This window comes from Poromitra crassiceps (assembly GCF_964638095.1).
Source record: "Poromitra crassiceps genome assembly, chromosome: 3".
Lineage (NCBI taxonomy): Eukaryota > Metazoa > Chordata > Actinopteri > Beryciformes > Melamphaidae > Poromitra > Poromitra crassiceps.
Genome location: NC_139625.1, coordinates 89,030,238 through 89,047,767, shown reverse-complemented (window position 1 = coordinate 89,047,767; position 17,530 = coordinate 89,030,238). Strand labels below are relative to the sequence as shown.

General features: G+C 41.6%; 1 protein-coding gene across 1 annotated transcript; it reads right to left on the bottom strand.

Annotated features, from left to right (window-relative positions):
• Window positions 1-1,105: 1,105 nt before the first annotated feature.
• On the bottom strand, window positions 1,106-17,530 carry fam241a (family with sequence similarity 241 member A; the record flags this gene model as incomplete). Its single annotated transcript, XM_083633220.1, has 3 exons — window positions 1,106-1,817; window positions 4,874-4,914; window positions 17,510-17,530. The coding sequence occupies 3 exons, from the start codon at window positions 17,528-17,530 to the stop codon at window positions 1,523-1,525; spliced, it is 357 nt and encodes a 118-aa protein (XP_083489346.1). The 3' UTR covers window positions 1,106-1,522.

Below are 17,530 nucleotides of genomic sequence, written 5' to 3'. Positions count from 1 at the left end.
CGCTCGTTACCGTGGTAACAGCAAAACCTGCATGAAAGCATCGCTCGTTACCGTGGTAACAGCAAAACCTGTATGAAAGCATCGCTCGTTACCGTGGTAACAGCAAAACCTGCATGAAAGCATCGCTCGTTACCGTGGTAACTGTAAAACCTGCATGAAAGCATAGCTCGTTATCACGGCAGGATAAATTCCGCCCTTGGGGAAAATATCCTCACTGATTGGTTGACCAGACCTCATTTTTGGAGTTACGCTGACCGAAAAAAGCTTGAAACCCATCATGACATAAATCCCCCAAGCACCCGTCGGCCATAATCACGCCACAGCCATCCACTAGGGCGGGGTATTTCCCGATTCGATATGATTCCGACACACAAGGTCCCGATTCGATACAATACGAATCGGTATCCGTATTTCAGTTACAATACCAATTTTGCTTCGATATGAAAGAAATTCTCAAAGAACCAATGCTGTACATTTGACAAGAAACCCTCTAACCTGGTGCATTATTAAAAATATTGATCTTTACAGATGTTTACGAAATCTCGTAACTACACGAGTCTAACGGGGTTAAAGCTTCAAGCATCCACAGGAAAAGGCATTATTTTACATGATCGGTATTGGGATTCATGACTCGATATCAGTTCCTTTAAATTAATATCGATTTGATTGTATAATATATATATATATATATATATATATATATATATATATATATATATATATATATATATATATATTAGGGGTGTCACAATATATCGTCACACGAAATTTCGCGATAGTAAAACGTCACGATATGTATCGTTGAGATGAAATCTCATATCGCGATTTTTTTTTTCAAAAATAGACTAAGAAACGTCTTTGTTTGTTGAAGTTCAATGTGTGGAAAGTAGTTCAGTTGAACAAGTCTCACACATAAGAGACACATGATAAGTTATACAGGAGAGAAACCATTCAATTGAGTTTCTGGCAAAACTGTTTACTTGACAGGAAAAACTGAAGATGCATAAAAAATAGGACTAAGAAAAGTCTTGTTGTTTGAGTTTGAAGAAAAACTGAAGATGCATAATGAGAATTTTTACTGCTGAGAAACCTTTTAGTTCAAAGTAAATCTAAGTGACGGTGTAACTCATTCTATTTCAAGATAAGCCTTATCTCCAATCTCATGTTTTTTCTAGTTGTTATTGTAATAACAATTTCCCACAACAGCATGTTTTGTATTTGTGCATTTCAAATAAAATACTACTTTTCCAGTCATATATTGTCATTATTCAAGTTTAAAAAAATATTGTTAAAATCGTATCGTATCGTATCGTTATCGTGAACCCAGTATCGTGATACGTATCGTATCGTGAACTGAGTGTATCGTGACACCCCTAATATATATATAACCCAGCCCTACCATCCATGCATCCACCCTATGAGCACGATTTCTGTCCTGGAGACAGTCCATTAGCACTGATGGAGTCCCAGAAGAGTGAGCGTTAACCACAACCACAGCAAACAGAAGGAGACTTGACTCGGGTTACTTCTGGATGTAGATGATGATGATGCACAGAGTCCCCACCAACCCCAGAGCCTGGATGCCCAGGAACCAGAGGAGGAGCCAGAAGAAGACGATGACCACGGGCTCCACGATCTTCTCCCCAAAGTACATCTGTGTGAAGCCAGCTCGGCGCAGCAGCTTGTTGAGCGAGCCAAACAGAGTCCCCATGCGCTCACAGTCATCACGCTGGGGCCGGGTGGTGGGGTCGTCCAGGTAGGGCCAGCGGGCCGCGGGGTCACTGGAGGGCTGCTGCGGCCGGGCCCTGGGCGTAGGGCTGGGTCACAATATTGACACAATGAGATTTTGGATAAATAATCATCAGTAATGTGGATATAATGACTACGTGGGTAAAGCAAATAATAGAAGAGCTATCTAGAACAGTGTGTTATGTTCAGAAAATCACATCACTTTACTGTAATGCAGCGATATGCATCATCTAAGACAGTGTAGGAACTTTAATTTTGTGGGCAAAATAAAAAAGTGGGGGCATTTACTAAATGTTGGGGGAACTTTAAAATAGTAATTGGTAGTGTATATATAATAAAGTTGCTAAAGCGTAGTGTTAACAACAGCACTGTTTGTGCGAGTGTGTTCTTCATCTTCTTTTGACAATCAGCGTGCCGTGTTGAGTGTGTCTTAGAGATGGAAATGGAAATTATTTGAATTTAATGAAAATAAAATAATCAAAATCTTGACCACGGTTTTTAGGGGCAGTCTGAAATTTCTCTGGGCATTTATGCCCCTGGCTAGTTTCCTACATTGCTCATTAGGGCTGGGTCGGTTTGAAAATTTTAAAACCGGTTCGATATTGCTGTCTAAACCGGATCGAACCGGTATACCGATTTTTTTTTTAATTAAAAAAAAAAAAAATTTTTTTTTTTTTTTCCCAAGCAGGGCTCCCGAGTGTGGCCCATAACTGTCTGTAGTGCAACTTCAGTCCACCTGATAGCGATAATACACCTCTAAGCTGGTATTGTCAACCAGCAATGATACTGAATAAAAAGAAGCAGGACACCTGTGTAACAAACACACCCTGTATTTATTTCTCATAACTATTCAGCTCAACTTTTCTTCTAAACATCAAAATAATAAATGAAATAAGACTTCTGCCTATAGTGCAACTTGAGAAAAAGGCTAATAAAAACACAAGCAGTGCAATCAGAATGGATTGGCTTACAGCTGAGCTGCCTTATAAACTTCAAAACTCACAAATTCACACAATATAGGGCCTAGGCATGGGTCGGTTTGAACATTTTGAAACCGGTTCGATATTCCCCAAAAAAACGTATCAAAGCGGCTGCAGTTGGTGGCGATAATGCACCTCTAAGCTGGTATGCTGCCAACCAGCACGAACACTGAATACAAATAAGCAGAACCTTTTAACTGTAACAACACACTGTTTTTATTTCTCATAACTATTCAGCTTAACTTTTCTTCAAACATCAACATAATAAACAAAATAAGACTTTTGCCTACTAGTGCAACTTGAGAAGAGGCTAATACGAACAATAGTGCAATCAGAATGGACTGGCAGAAAGAAAAAAAAAAAGAAAAAATTAAAAAAAAAAAAAAAAAAATAAAAAAAAAAAAAAAAAAAAAAAGGTTTTTTCGGTTTGCACGTGATCAAACCGGTTTGGGCTCGTATACCGAACCGAACCGGTAAAACCGGAAATCGACCCATGCCTATTGCTCATATACAATATTAGAGCCCGACCGATATATCGGTCCACCGATATTATCGGCCGATATTGGCCGACGTCTCGGCTGCGCCTCGGATGGTTCACGCCTCTCGCGTCGTCCCTTAAAAAGTGATAATGTACACCTCGTCGTGCATTAACCCTTACGTATTATATAATATAAGAATATCGGCCGATATATCGATATCGGAATTTTTTTACTAAGGTTTTGATATTTGAAGGAGCCCAGTGGAAATAAGCAGGCTTCTAGTTTGTAACTTTAAGCTGCTTTACTGGGCTACCCTTGGATCATTTTACTTTCGATTTACATATTGTGTACTTTTTTTTTTACTACTGTATTATTTGTAAATTTGTAATGGTTTTTTATGCATTCTTGATCCGAAATAAACCAAACCAAATTCCTAATATCGGTATCGGCATCGGCCTCCAAAATCCAGTGTCGGTCGGGCTCTATACAATATGGATAATACACTATTGATATTGCCCAGGCCTACCTCCTCAAACACTAATCATGTGCTACATGAAGAATATCAACTCCTGCCCTCTGGCAGGAAATACTTAATCCCAACTTTCAAGAAGGTCAGACTAAGAAAGTCCTTTATACATCAGTCGATCCTGAGGCTTAATCAAGAACATGGCCGAGGGTCAGTGGAGCAGTGACCAGTGCTCTCTAGGGCTGGGACGGATCACGGATAATCCGTGACCCGTACGGATCAGCCCCCACGGTTCGGAACGTCGTGGTCCGCGGACCACCCCCCCCCCCCCCTTCGTTTCATTTAACGTTTAACGTTAGTGTATGAGAACGCCTGCAGCGCAGCCAGACACAGACAGGCATCATCATGGCAAGCACAAGTGAGCTTCCTCATCCCTTCGCTGTAAAGTCTCTCTGAAGGCTGTGGCTAGTGGCTACTAAAGACAGCAAACTTATTTCAACACCTCTGAAAAAGCACAGGAATGCAAGCAGCATGTTGCGCGCTGCACAAGATAGCAAGAGCCACAACACGCGCACACACACACGCGCACACGTTTCACGAACACATTATCACCGGACGGTGAAATGTTGCCTTGGACACATAACAAAACAACACGTGGGGCCATCGAGTAGCATAACGTAGCATCAACGTTATGTTTCCAGACTCACCCGGTCTGATCTGTACCCGTGTCATGTGACTACGTTAGCAAGCAACAGGCAGGAAGTTAGGCGCAGTGCCACCTAAAACAGGAAGTTGGTTTGTTTTGCCTTCAGAGTAAAAGTATAAATTGTGTCATGAGAAAAAAATATTTTTTGAGCTGTGCAGGGCAACAAATGGTTAGAGAAGTACAATAGTATTACAAATTCAAATCGAAAATCTAATTTTGAGAGAAAAAATCTGATATAGCCTCTTTTTTTTTTTTTGCTGATCCGAAAAATCCGTGATCCGTGGCTCAAAATCCGTCACGCGATCCGATCCGTGGGTTTTCTGATCCGTCCCAGCCCTAGTGCTCTCTGTGTGCTGTATGTGTGTCATGTATTTTTGTATTTTTGGTTTTGTTCTCTTTGTCATGTGTTTGTGTGTGGGACTGCCGCTGTCTTGCAAGACAAATTTCAGTGTGAACTGAAACTGACAATAAAGTATATCGTATCGTATCGTACCTGGGAGCAGCAGGTCTGGGCCTGGTTCTCCTGCTGTCACCCTGTGGAGGCAAAGCTCAGGTCAGGCTACCCACACACAACGTCAGTATGACCAATTCAAAATGTAATACAATAATTCATTCTGTAGACGGCTTTGACTCGACAACATTCCAAATTGCCCCTAGCTTACTTCCTGTTAGCTAACAGGACATAAGCAGGTTTCAAACTGTTTCCTGGCAACACAATAGAGCTCAACAGTGACCACCCACTTTTTATCAGCTTCATCAGAGAATTCCCCATTCATTTTCTCCATAGAAGTTTTGAAAAATCCTTCGAGTTTTAAGCAACAAGCGAACCAGCCATCTACTGAATTGTAAAAAAACCTTTCACTTGGAGCAAAAAAAATAAAAATAAAAAGTGAGAAAAAGATTTTCGATCACTGATATCACCAATTTTAGTGTGGTTTCTCGCCAACATACGCCAGTGCCATTTGCAAGTTTTTATTGGACATATTCTTGATGATAGTAGCTATAATACGAAACTGATTAAAGGATGGCTTTACCGGTAATCAACCCACTTTGTATCATATATCATCTGGGTAATGTAAGCACAGTGTTTTACCTTCTCTCTGTTTACTTCACAGAGAAAATGCGGTAACGCTTTAGAATACAGCCCGCAAATAAGCATGTAGTTAGAGTATAACAACGGGGTTTAGGGCTGTAGTTATAGTCTAACTACGGGGTTTAAGGAGTGAATTATAAGATCTGTACTTATAGTCTAACTACGGGGTTTAAGGAGTGTAGTTATAGTATAACAACGGGGTTTAAGGAGTGTAGTTATGGTATAACAACGGGGTTTAAGGAGTGTAGTTATAGTCTAACAACAGGGTTTAAGGAGTGTAGTTATAGTATAACAACGGGGTTTAAGGAGTGTAGTTAGAGTATAACAACGGGGTTTAAGGAGTGTAGTTAGAGTATAACAACGGGGTTTAAGGAGTGTAGTTAGAGTATAACAACGGGGTTTAAGGAGTGTAGTTAGAGTATAACAACGGGTTTAAGGAGTCTAGTTAGAGTATAACAACGGGGGTTTAAGGAGTGTAGTTAGAGTATAACAACGGGGTTTAAGGAGTGTAGTTAGAGTATAACAACGGGTTTAAGGAGTGTAGTTAGAGTATAACAACGGGGTTTAAGGAGTGTAGTTAGAGTATAACAACGGGGTTTAAGGAGTGTAGTTAGAGTATAACAACGGGGTTTAAGGAGTGTAGTTAGAGTATAACAACGGGGTTTAAGGAGTGTAGTTAGAGTATAACAACGGGGTTTAAGGAGTGTAGTTAGAGTATAACAACGGGGGTTTAAGGAGTGTAGTTATAGTCTAACAACAGGGTTTAAGGAGTGTAGTTAGAGTATAACAACGGGTTTAAGGAGTGTAGTTAGAGTATAACAACGGGGTTTAAGGAGTGAAAAAATACTTTAACTAGAGGGTAACAAGATCTGTACTTATAGTCTAACTACGGGGTCGTGGGCTGTATTATGAAGCAGGGGACAAATGTTTGTACTTATAGGCTAATTACGGGGTACCACACTGTACTTACAGGGTAACTACGGGGTTTAAGGAGTGTAGTTAGAGTATAACAACAGGGTTTAAGGAGTCTAGTTAGAGTATAACAACGGGGTTTAAGGAGTGTAGTTAGAGTATAACAACGGGGTTTAAGGAGTGTAGTTAGAGTATAACAACGGGGTTTAAGGAGTGTAGTTATAGTATAACAACAGGGTTTAAGGAGTGTAGTTAGAGTATAACAACGGGTTTAAGGAGTGTAGTTAGAGTATAACAACAGGGTTTAAGGAGTCTAGTTAGAGTATAACAACGGGGTTTAAGGAGTGTAGTTAGAGTATAACAACAGGGTTTAAGGAGTCTAGTTAGAGTATAACAACGGGGTTTAAGGAGTGTAGTTATAGTATAACAACGGGGTTTAAGGAGTGTAGTTAGAGTATAACAACGGGGTTTAAGGAGTCTAGTTAGAGTATAACAACGGGGTTTAAGGAGTGTAGTTAGAGTATAACAACGGGGTTTAAGGAGTGTAGTTAGAGTATAACAACGGGTTTAAGGAGTGTAGTTAGAGTATAACAACGGGGTTTAAGGAGTGTAGTTATAGTATAACAACGGGGTTTAAGGAGTCTAGTTAGAGTATAACAACGGGGTTTAAGGAGTGTAGTTATAGTATAACAACGGGGTTTAAGGAGTGTAGTTAGAGTATAACAACGGGGTTTAAGGAGTCTAGTTAGAGTATAACAACGGGTTTAAGGAGTGTAGTTAGAGTATAACAACGGGGTTTAAGGAGTGTAGTTATAGTATAACAACGGGGTTTAAGGAGTGTAGTTAGAGTATAACAACGGGGTTTAAGGAGTGTAGTTATAGTCTAACAACGGGGTTTAAGGAGTGTAGTTATAGTATAACAACGGGGTTTAAGGAGTGTAGTTATAGTATAACAACGGGGTTTAAGGAGTGTAGTTAGAGTATAACAACGGGGTTTAAGGAGTGTAGTTAGAGTATAACAACGGGGTTTAAGGAGTGTAGTTAGAGTATAACAACGGGGTTTAAGGAGTGTAGTTATAGTCTAACAACGGGGTTTAAGGAGTGTAGTTATAGTATAACAACGGGGTTTAAGGAGTGTAGTTAGAGTATAACAACGGGGTTTAAGGAGTGTAGTTAGAGTATAACAACGGGGTTTAAGGAGTGTAGTTAGAGTATAACAACGGGGTTTAAGGAGTCTAGTTAGAGTATAACAACGGGTTTAAGGAGTCTAGTTAGAGTATAACAACGGGGTTTAAGGAGTCTAGTTAGAGTATAACAACGGGTTTAAGGAGTGTAGTTAGAGTATAACAACAGGGTTTAAGGAGTGTAGTTATAGTATAACAACGGGGTTTAAGGAGTGTAGTTAGAGTATAACAACGGGGTTTAAGGAGTGTAGTTAGAGTATAACAACGGGGTTTAAGGAGTGTAGTTAGAGTATAACAACGGGGTTTAAGGAGTGTAGTTATAGTCTAACAACGGGGTTTAAGGAGTGTAGTTATAGTATAACAACGGGGTTTAAGGAGTGTAGTTAGAGTATAACAACGGGGTTTAAGGAGTGTAGTTAGAGTATAACAACGGGGTTTAAGGAGTGTAGTTAGAGTATAACAACGGGGTTTAAGGAGTCTAGTTAGAGTATAACAACGGGTTTAAGGAGTCTAGTTAGAGTATAACAACGGGGTTTAAGGAGTCTAGTTAGAGTATAACAACGGGGTTTAAGGAGTGTAGTTAGAGTATAACAACGGGTTTAAGGAGTGTAGTTAGAGTATAACAACAGGGTTTAAGGAGTCTAGTTAGAGTATAACAACGGGTTTAAGGAGTCTAGTTAGAGTATAACAACGGGTTTAAGGAGTCTAGTTAGAGTATAACAACGGGTTTAAGGAGTCTAGTTAGAGTATAACAACGGGGTTTAAGGAGTCTAGTTAGAGTATAACAACGGGGTTTAAGGAGTGTAGTTAGAGTATAACAACGGGTTTAAGGAGTGTAGTTAGAGTATAACAACGGGGTTTAAGGAGTCTAGTTAGAGTATAACAACGGGGTTTAAGGAGTGTAGTTATAGTATAACAACGGGGTTTAAGGAGTCTAGTTAGAGTATAACAACGGGGTTTAAGGAGTGAAAAAATACTTTAACTAGAGGGTAACAAGATCTGTACTTATAGTCTAACTACGGGGTCGCGGGCTGTATTATGAAGCAGGGGACAAATGTTTGTACTTATAGGTAGGGCTGTGCGATTTTGCCTAAAACTAAAATTGACGATTTTTTCTCTCAAAACTCGATTTTCGATTTCGATTTCGATTTATTATACTATTATACTTCTTTAAACATTTGTTGCCCTGCAGAGCTCTTTTTCCCCCTTTTTTCCATAATTGACAATTTACGCTTTTACTCTGAAGGCAGAACAACTCAACTTCCTGTTTTAGCTTGCCGCTGCTATGCTTAACTTCCTGGCTTGCACTTGCTAACTTGACACTGGTGGATTTGCGTGTTCCTCCGTGAGATAATTAGTGTCTAACTCCGACCACCCGTGCTCGGAGTTATATCTGTACTAGAATAACACAAAGTCACAACAGGAATGCGTGGAACTGCGATAGCAGTTAGGGGGAAATTCAGACACACAGGGACAGGTGAGTCAGCTGAGGCTGCTAAGTTACAGCCATGAATACAGCCAATCTATCAGTACTCAGTGGCCTCACGTGTTGTTTTGTTATTATGTGAACTGTAAAGGCAACGTTTCATCGTCCGGTGATAACGTCTGTGTTCGTGTGCGCGCGTGAGTGTGTTGTGGCAATCGTTATCTTGTAGGCTACAGCCCGCAGTGCAACAAGCTGCGCTCAGTGCTCACTCTGTGCTTTTTGGTCGGAGGTGTTGAAATAAGTCCATTGCGCTGCTGTCTTTAGTAGCCAGTATCACAGCCTCTAGAGAGACTTTACAGCTGGGAGAATGGACAAGTAGCAGCATGCGTACATGAGAGAGAGCCGCCCCGCGTAACGTAATTACCCTAGTTAAAGTGAAAATTAAATTTAAAATTAAAAAATTTAATTAAAAAAAAAAAAAAAAAAAACGATTTTACGATTTTAATTTTTTTAACATCGTCCTAACTAATTAATTCGATTACGATTCAAAATCGATTAATCGCACAGCCCTACTTATAGGCTAATTACGGGGTACCACACTGTACTTACAGGGTAACTACGGGGTTTAAGGAGTGTAGTTATAGTATAACAACGGGGTTTAAGGAGTCTAGTTAGAGTATAACAACGGGGTTTAAGGAGTCTAGTTAGAGTATAACAACAGGGTTTAAGGAGTCTAGTTATAGTATAACAACGGGGTTTAAGGAGTCTAGTTAGAGTATAACAACGGGGTTTAAGGAGTCTAGTTAGAGTATAACAACGGGGTTTAAGGAGTCTAGTTAGAGTATAACGGGGTTTAAGGAGTCTAGTTAGAGTATAACAACGGGGTTTAAGGAGTCTAGTTAGAGTATAACAACGGGGTTTAAGGAGTCTAGTTAGAGTATAACAACGGGGTTTAAGGAGTCTAGTTATACTCTAACTACACTCCTTAAACCCCGTAGTTAGACTATAAGTACAGATCTTATAATTCACTCCTTAAACCCCGTAGTTAGACTATAACTACAGCCCTAAACCCCGTTGTTATACTCTAACTACATGCTTATTTACGGGGTGTATTCTAAAGCGTTACCGAAAATGCTCCTGCTGCTGCCTGCAGAAACTCCGCCTCCACCAGCTGCAAGTCATTAAGGCTCATTAAGGCTCTCCATGTGATTCTCCGTGGATGTGCGTATACTTCAAAAATAAAGATCAACAATCACAGCACTACTCGCCCTCGGAGCAGATTCTGCCTCTCCAGTAGCCTGTACTACGAAGCTAGTTTAATGCCTTATCCGAGTAAGTTTGAGTTTAAACCTGGTTTAGCCGTACTACAAAGCAAGTTAACTTTCAATCACCATGGCAACTGACGCTGCAAAGCTAACCTGGTCGCGACCAGGTTAGCTTCAGAGGATAAGATCAAAATCCATGACAGACCCATATAATCGGCTCTCTGGAGTCACTCACCGTTCATATAAGATCGCCATATGAAAAATAGATTGCAGTCAACTGAGAATATAACAAGAAAAACATTTGTGGCTCTGTAGGCTACATAATTAAATTAAGCCTACTTACCACTTTATGTCTTAACAGCTGAACGATGCGTGGAGAAATATGATCACTATTAATCACCGCAGCGCATATCATGAATGGACCCTCAAATGGAGTGAGGGTGATATTCTCCTACATGCCAGAAAAGCCTATACATATAATATAGATGGGATAAATATGGGATAGCCCCAATACTAAATATGCAGGCTTCTTGCATGTTTCAGCTGGAACTGTGTCCTGTAGGCTGTATGCCAATATATGAGCAAAAATAGGCTAGTTTTTATCAATGAAAAGTATGCCCGCATCGTCTCAATTCAGTCCAGCAGTTTTCTCTTTTATATTAGGATATCATTATTATAGCCTATATATGAATTATTCGATCAGTGCAACCACACACACATAATGAGTGATAGAGATCATTATTCATTGAGCATGCTTTCTAAATCTATGGTCTAAATAGGCTTACAGATTGTGGAAATTTATAGACTGAGATTACACATTTAATGTACATTTACACTCGTACAAAGCTGTAGGAGACAGAAATCGCTGATCAAAGTAAATCAAATGACTGATGTGAATACAAGCTGCTGCTTTAGACAGCCCTTCAGCAGACTATCCAACGCGGATTTTCATTCTGACATTAAATCGCGGATACATTAAATATCCGCTAAAACTCTGATCATGCACTGCGCTTCATTGAACGAGGAAATGGGTGTGGAAATGGGTGTGGGCGTGGATAAACTCAGCTGTTCATAATGTGATTGGCTAGTGCACCTCTTTCGCGTGGACGCGCGCCTGTGCACGAGCGAAAAACGTGCGCGTGCACAGGCAGATCCCAGGTCCACTTACCTAGTAAAAAACCAGCGTCGTAGTATCAGTTAACTAGATAGCTTTGATCCTGTTCAGTCAAACCAGATCAAAGGGACTTATCGCGGATCTGTTAAACTAGTTTCGTAGTACAGGGCTCAGCACAACTTCCACAGCTCCGTTGTGACATAAAACACGTCACAACGGAGCGGAGAGGAGGAAATGGGAGATCTCCGTGAGCAAAACAGAGAGAGGTGAACACTGCCCATGTGCTTATATATTACAGAGATGATTAATGATACCAAGTGGGTTGAAAGCCATCCCTTAAGTGGTGAGCGAGATGGCAAACGCTACTTTGTTTCATGAATCAGATCTGGCACATGGCACATGGCACATGGCACAGAACATACGTGCTAGTTGCACTTCGGCTGTCGTGTTTGTGGTGTGTTCAAATGCAACTTTTTGGCCCCGAGTCCCGACACAGGAGACGTGAGGTGACGTATCGACACAGGAGAGTAGAGGTGAGGTGACGTATCGACACAGGAGAGTAGAGGTGAGGTGACGTATCGACACAGGAGAGTAGACATGAGGTGACGTATCGACACAGGAGAGTAGACATGAGGTGACATATCGACACAGGAGAGTAGACGTGAGGTGACGTATCGACACAGGAGAGTAGAGGTGAGGTGACGTATCGACACAGGAGAGTAGACATGAGGTGACGTATCGACACAGGAGAGTAGACATGAGGTGACATATCGACACAGGAGAGTAGACGTGAGGTGACATATGGACACAGGAGAGTAGACGTGAGGTGACATATGGACACAGGAGAGTAGACGTGAGGTGACATATCGACACAGGAGAGTAGACGTGAGGTGACATATGGACACAGGAGAGTAGACGTGAGGTGACATATCGACACAGGAGAGTAGACGTGAGGTGACATATGGACACAGGAGAGTAGACGTGAGGTGACATATCGACACAGGAGAGTAGACGTGAGGTGACATATGGACACAGGAGAGTAGACATGAGGTGACGTATCGACACAGGAGAGTAGACGTGAGGTGACATATCGACACAGGAGAGTAGACGTGAGGTGACATATGGACACAGGAGAGTAGACGTGAGGTGACATATCGACACAGGAGAGTAGACGTGAGGTGACGTATCGACACAGGAGAGTAGACGTGAGGTGACATATCGACACAGGAGAGTAGACGTGAGGTGACATATGGACACAGGAGAGTAGACGTGAGGTGACATATGGACACAGGAGAGTAGACGTGAGGTGACATATCGACACAGGAGAGTAGACGTGAGGTGACATATCGACACAGGAGAGTAGACGTGAGGTGACATATGGACACAGGAGAGTAGACGTGAGGTGACATATCGACACAGGAGAGTAGACGTGAGGTGACGTATCGACACAGGAGAGTAGACGTGAGGTGACATATGGACACAGGAGAGTAGACGTGAGGTGACGTATCGACACAGGAGAGTAGACGTGAGGTGACGTATCGACACAGGAGAGTAGACGTGAGGTGACATATCGACACAGGAGAGTAGACGTGAGGTGACATATGGACACAGGAGAGTAGACATGAGGTGACGTATCGACACAGGAGAGTAGACATGAGGTGACATATCGACACAGGAGAGTAGACGTGAGGTGACATATGGACACAGGAGAGTAGACGTGAGGTGACATATCGACACAGGAGAGTAGACGTGAGGTGACATATGGACACAGGAGAGTAGACGTGAGGTGACATATGGACACAGGAGAGTAGACGTGAGGTGACATATCGACACAGGAGAGTAGACGTGAGGTGACGTATCGACACAGGAGAGTAGACGTGAGGTGACGTATCGACACAGGAGAGTAGACGTGAGGTGACATATCGACACAGGAGAGTAGATGTGAGGTGACGTATCGACACAGGAGAGTAGACATGAGGTGACGTATCGACACAGGAGAGTAGATGTGAGGTGACGTATCAACACAGGAGAGTAGACGTGAGGTGACATATCGACACAGGAGAGTAGAGGTGAGGTGACATATCGACACAGGAGAGTAGAGGTGACATATCGACACAGGAGAGTAGACATGAGGTGACATATCGACACAGGAGAGTAGACGTGAGGTGACGTATCGACACAGGAGAGTAGACATGAGGTGACATATCGACACAGGAGAGTAGACGTGAGGTGACATATCGACACAGGAGAGTAGACGTGAGGTGACATATGGACACAGGAGAGTAGACATGAGGTGACATATCGACACAGGAGAGTAGACATGAGGTGACGTATCGACACAGGAGAGTAGACATGAGGTGACATATCGACACAGGAGAGTAGACGTGAGGTGACGTATCGACACAGGAGAGTAGACGTGAGGTGACATATTGACACAGGAGAGTAGACGTGAGGTGACATATCGACACAGGAGAGTAGACGTGAGGTGACATATCGACACAGGAGAGTAGACGTGAGGTGACGTATCGACACAGGAGAGTAGACGTGAGGTGACGTATCGACACAGGAGAGTAGACGTGAGGTGACGTATCGACACAGGAGAGTAGACGTGAGGTGACATATCGACACAGGAGAGTAGACGTGAGGTGACATATCGACACAGGAGAGTAGACGTGAGGTGACTTATCCACACAGGAGAGTAGACGTGAGGTGACGTATCTGTCGGGCCTCTAAAGCCCTAGTCCAGTGCTGACCAATTTGGGGCCCGCAGGCCAAGTTTGGCCCGCGCTCTGTTTGTTTTGGCCCGCCACGGATTTGGGGAAAAAAAGAAAAAAAAAACGAATTTGCATGCCAGGCCAGGCCTGAGTGTGAGAGCAATTCAATCAATAGACAATAACATTGGTGTGTTTAAAATGAGATATTCCACTAAATATGGCTAAAACAGATTCAAACATGCAAAAAAGGCAAATTTTTCTTCACCTTAATTAACTAAAAAAAAAAATTGGGGTGGGGGGCCCCCCTAAGAGCTTCGCCCCCCCTGGGCTGATAGGGTCGCTCCGCCCCTGTACCTTGAGGATTTTTCAAGTTGTGAATTAAGTCAAATTTCTCTCTTGATTACAAAGGTGGAAAATACAACTGTTTTTAACTGGGTGTTTACTGATTAAATGTTTAAGCTCCCCACAAATGCAGATGTTTTTTAAAATATATATAACCAATTGCAAATTATTACAATTACCAAACAGATAAAAAGTAGATTATTATATTGAAATGTTATTTTAGATTTAGAATGTTAATTTTCTATAAAACACAATACATTTTAATGTAATTCCACAACGTTTATTTTTGGCCCTCGGCCCTCCACCCAGATTGAGTTTTGGCCCTTCATGGGAAAGAATTTGGGCACCCTGCCCTAGTCCTTTCAAGTGTTTTGGGTGTGTCGGCCCTCCTAGTCTGCGTTCACTCAAAACCAAGCTGTCGTATGGATGACATGACACGAACGAAAACATCGAGTCAACAAATAAACCAGAGCAGAAAAAAGAGCCTGGGGGGAAACAACGTAAACCCTCAATAATAGTTTGTTAATTATAATTGAGGTAAAAGTTTGAAATAATCCTGATATTGATTTGAAGTCGTATCGTCCAGCCCTAACAGCATGCTACTGAAACTGCCATCTCCTGTTGGCTGATCTTTGTCATAGAAGGTGAGGTGACATCACCTGGCACCAAGGCGGGCCCGGCGCCACGAGGGGGCGCCAGGGGTCTTTGCACCCTCAGTTCAATTTTCTGCCCCCTCACTTTAAGTTTTTTTTTTTTTAATAGTTAATCTATAAAGGCCAGTTAGGCAATGTTTGTACCTGACATGTTTCTGCAGTCTTCATCAAATTTGATCAGTTTAAGTTCATGTAGGCTACCCCCTATAAACATAGCTCTGTTGTTTCAGAATTGGCATGGAAGCGCTATTTGCTGTGCTTTGGTTGTCACAAGGGCAGAAAGACGGAAACAACGCATCTGATCACTTTATTTCTTTAATTTAATGAACCTGGCACTGACTGGCTATTATTTTGTTTCGTTTTTGTTGATTTTTGCAGCAATTGTTTATTCTATGACTTTTCATAGACATAATATGTTCAGAGTGCTCCAGACAGGTCCCGCATTTCACGTTATGCAAAGCTCAGCTCTATTAATGCCTTAATCTGCTGCTGTGAAATAAATGTTTTATTTGATTTTGAATAGTAGTCTTTCTTGTGTTGTTACTGTGCTTTTCAGAGGTTATTATGGTTAAAAAGTCCAGAAATAGGCATAGCGGGTATATCACCTATGTTTTACGATATAAAAATATCAGCCCCCTCCCCAGTTATAACCGCCCCCTAAGTAATTTCATCCTGGCGCCGGCCCTGCACCAAAGACCAGCCAATGGGCCCTTTTCTACATCTTCATCGTCAACAGCCAAACATTACAACTTCATGTGACAAGTATCTTTTTGCAACTTTGTTGACAAACCAATCCAACAAAAGCAACACAATTGCAATGGATACTACTAGCACTACAATCATAATGTAACAATAACAACTGTGCATGGGGTGTGCAGCTTTAGTGAAGGCTGTGTGTGTGTGTGTGTGTGTGTGTGTGTGTGTGTGTGTGTGTGTGTGTGTGTGTGTGTGTGTGTGTGTGTGTGTGTGTGTGTGTGTGTGTGTGTGTGTGTGTGTCCAGAATTGGCCACAGTTCCATGAATACTTTCCATCTGCAGGCTTTTGTAGCCAGAGGTCACATACAAATATAATGGCCCCAGGCAGGGTAATAAAACCACACAGTTTGCACACTGATATCATAAGATAAAAGATGCAATAATTGCCATGATGTCAACATAGTTGATACCATGGTAACTTATTGGTAAGGTCATAAAGTCATAAGACAAAACCTATGACTTGCATTCCAGTAAAGCGTTACTTCCAGGTCAATTTACACAGAACATTTACATGGCAGTGAATACACAAAGACTGACATGAACAAATTGAACTGATGTCAACTTGCACTGGTTATGAATGATAAAATGTGGTATTACTTGTTAGTCAAGAGGAGCAGGCAGCAAGCAGCAGCACCCTAACTTAATCCACCAATCTTGGCACCACTGAGAACTAAGGTTAGATTCAAATCTAAAATAACACAATAATAAAGCCAGACGGCGTAGTTACCTATCCCGTTCGTTCCTAATTGTTGATGCATTTGTTTGTTGAAAATTAATTTAATTTTTGTTTCATTGTATGTCATAATGTGGAACCAAGACTGCTTTGCCTTTATTTGAGAAAATACAAAACAAGTGGCCTGAGTTTTCGTCAGGACTCAGGAGATTATATTAAATTAAGTTACAACTAGAAATTTAAATATTATTGATCGAACTCATGCTTGGTGTGTCTATACACCAAATTTAACAGTTCATCATGTCATGTCATGACATGTTATTATGGTTTCTCTCTCTTGCTCTTTCTATGTAAATCTCAACTGATTTACACAGAGAGAGACAGATAGACAGACACACACGCAGAGTTAAATCCATAATTCATATACCAGCTTCTCGTTTCGCCTGTTGTTTTAACGGTCCAAAATAATACACCACAAAGGTCGGTAGAGAGCAATAGGCTATATGAACCAATTCTAAAAGTTAAAATATGATTAATGTAAGTGCCGCTTAGTGTATTATATCGTGCCGAATTAAATAGTGGACCCTAACGATTCGTATTAGTTATTAAGTAATGTTCTACCATTTGCTTACATGCAAGGACACGTTCAATTGTCCGATTTATGAATAGAGTTTGGCGTGGCGTTCTCTCCTGTACGCTACCGGGGCTAAACTAAATACCGGTAGTAGTAATAAATAATTAGGCCCAACAATGAAAGCATGCCATTGACAGTGGAAGTTGTGGCGCACTAAGGACAGTAGAGAACACACGTGTCCCCTCCTCATGACTCAAAGGTTAGCATTGCTTTGAGATCTGAAGTAAGCAGTATAAGGTTAACAGCGTTAGCTTGTTTACTTGACCTGGTACTGCTGCTGTGCGCCGGCTTGATGCCATCTTCTTTGATTCGCTAACGTCAGCTCTTCAAATTCACCACGATGACCAACATCATGCTCACTCACAGGTGCTGCTGCGGCCGACAT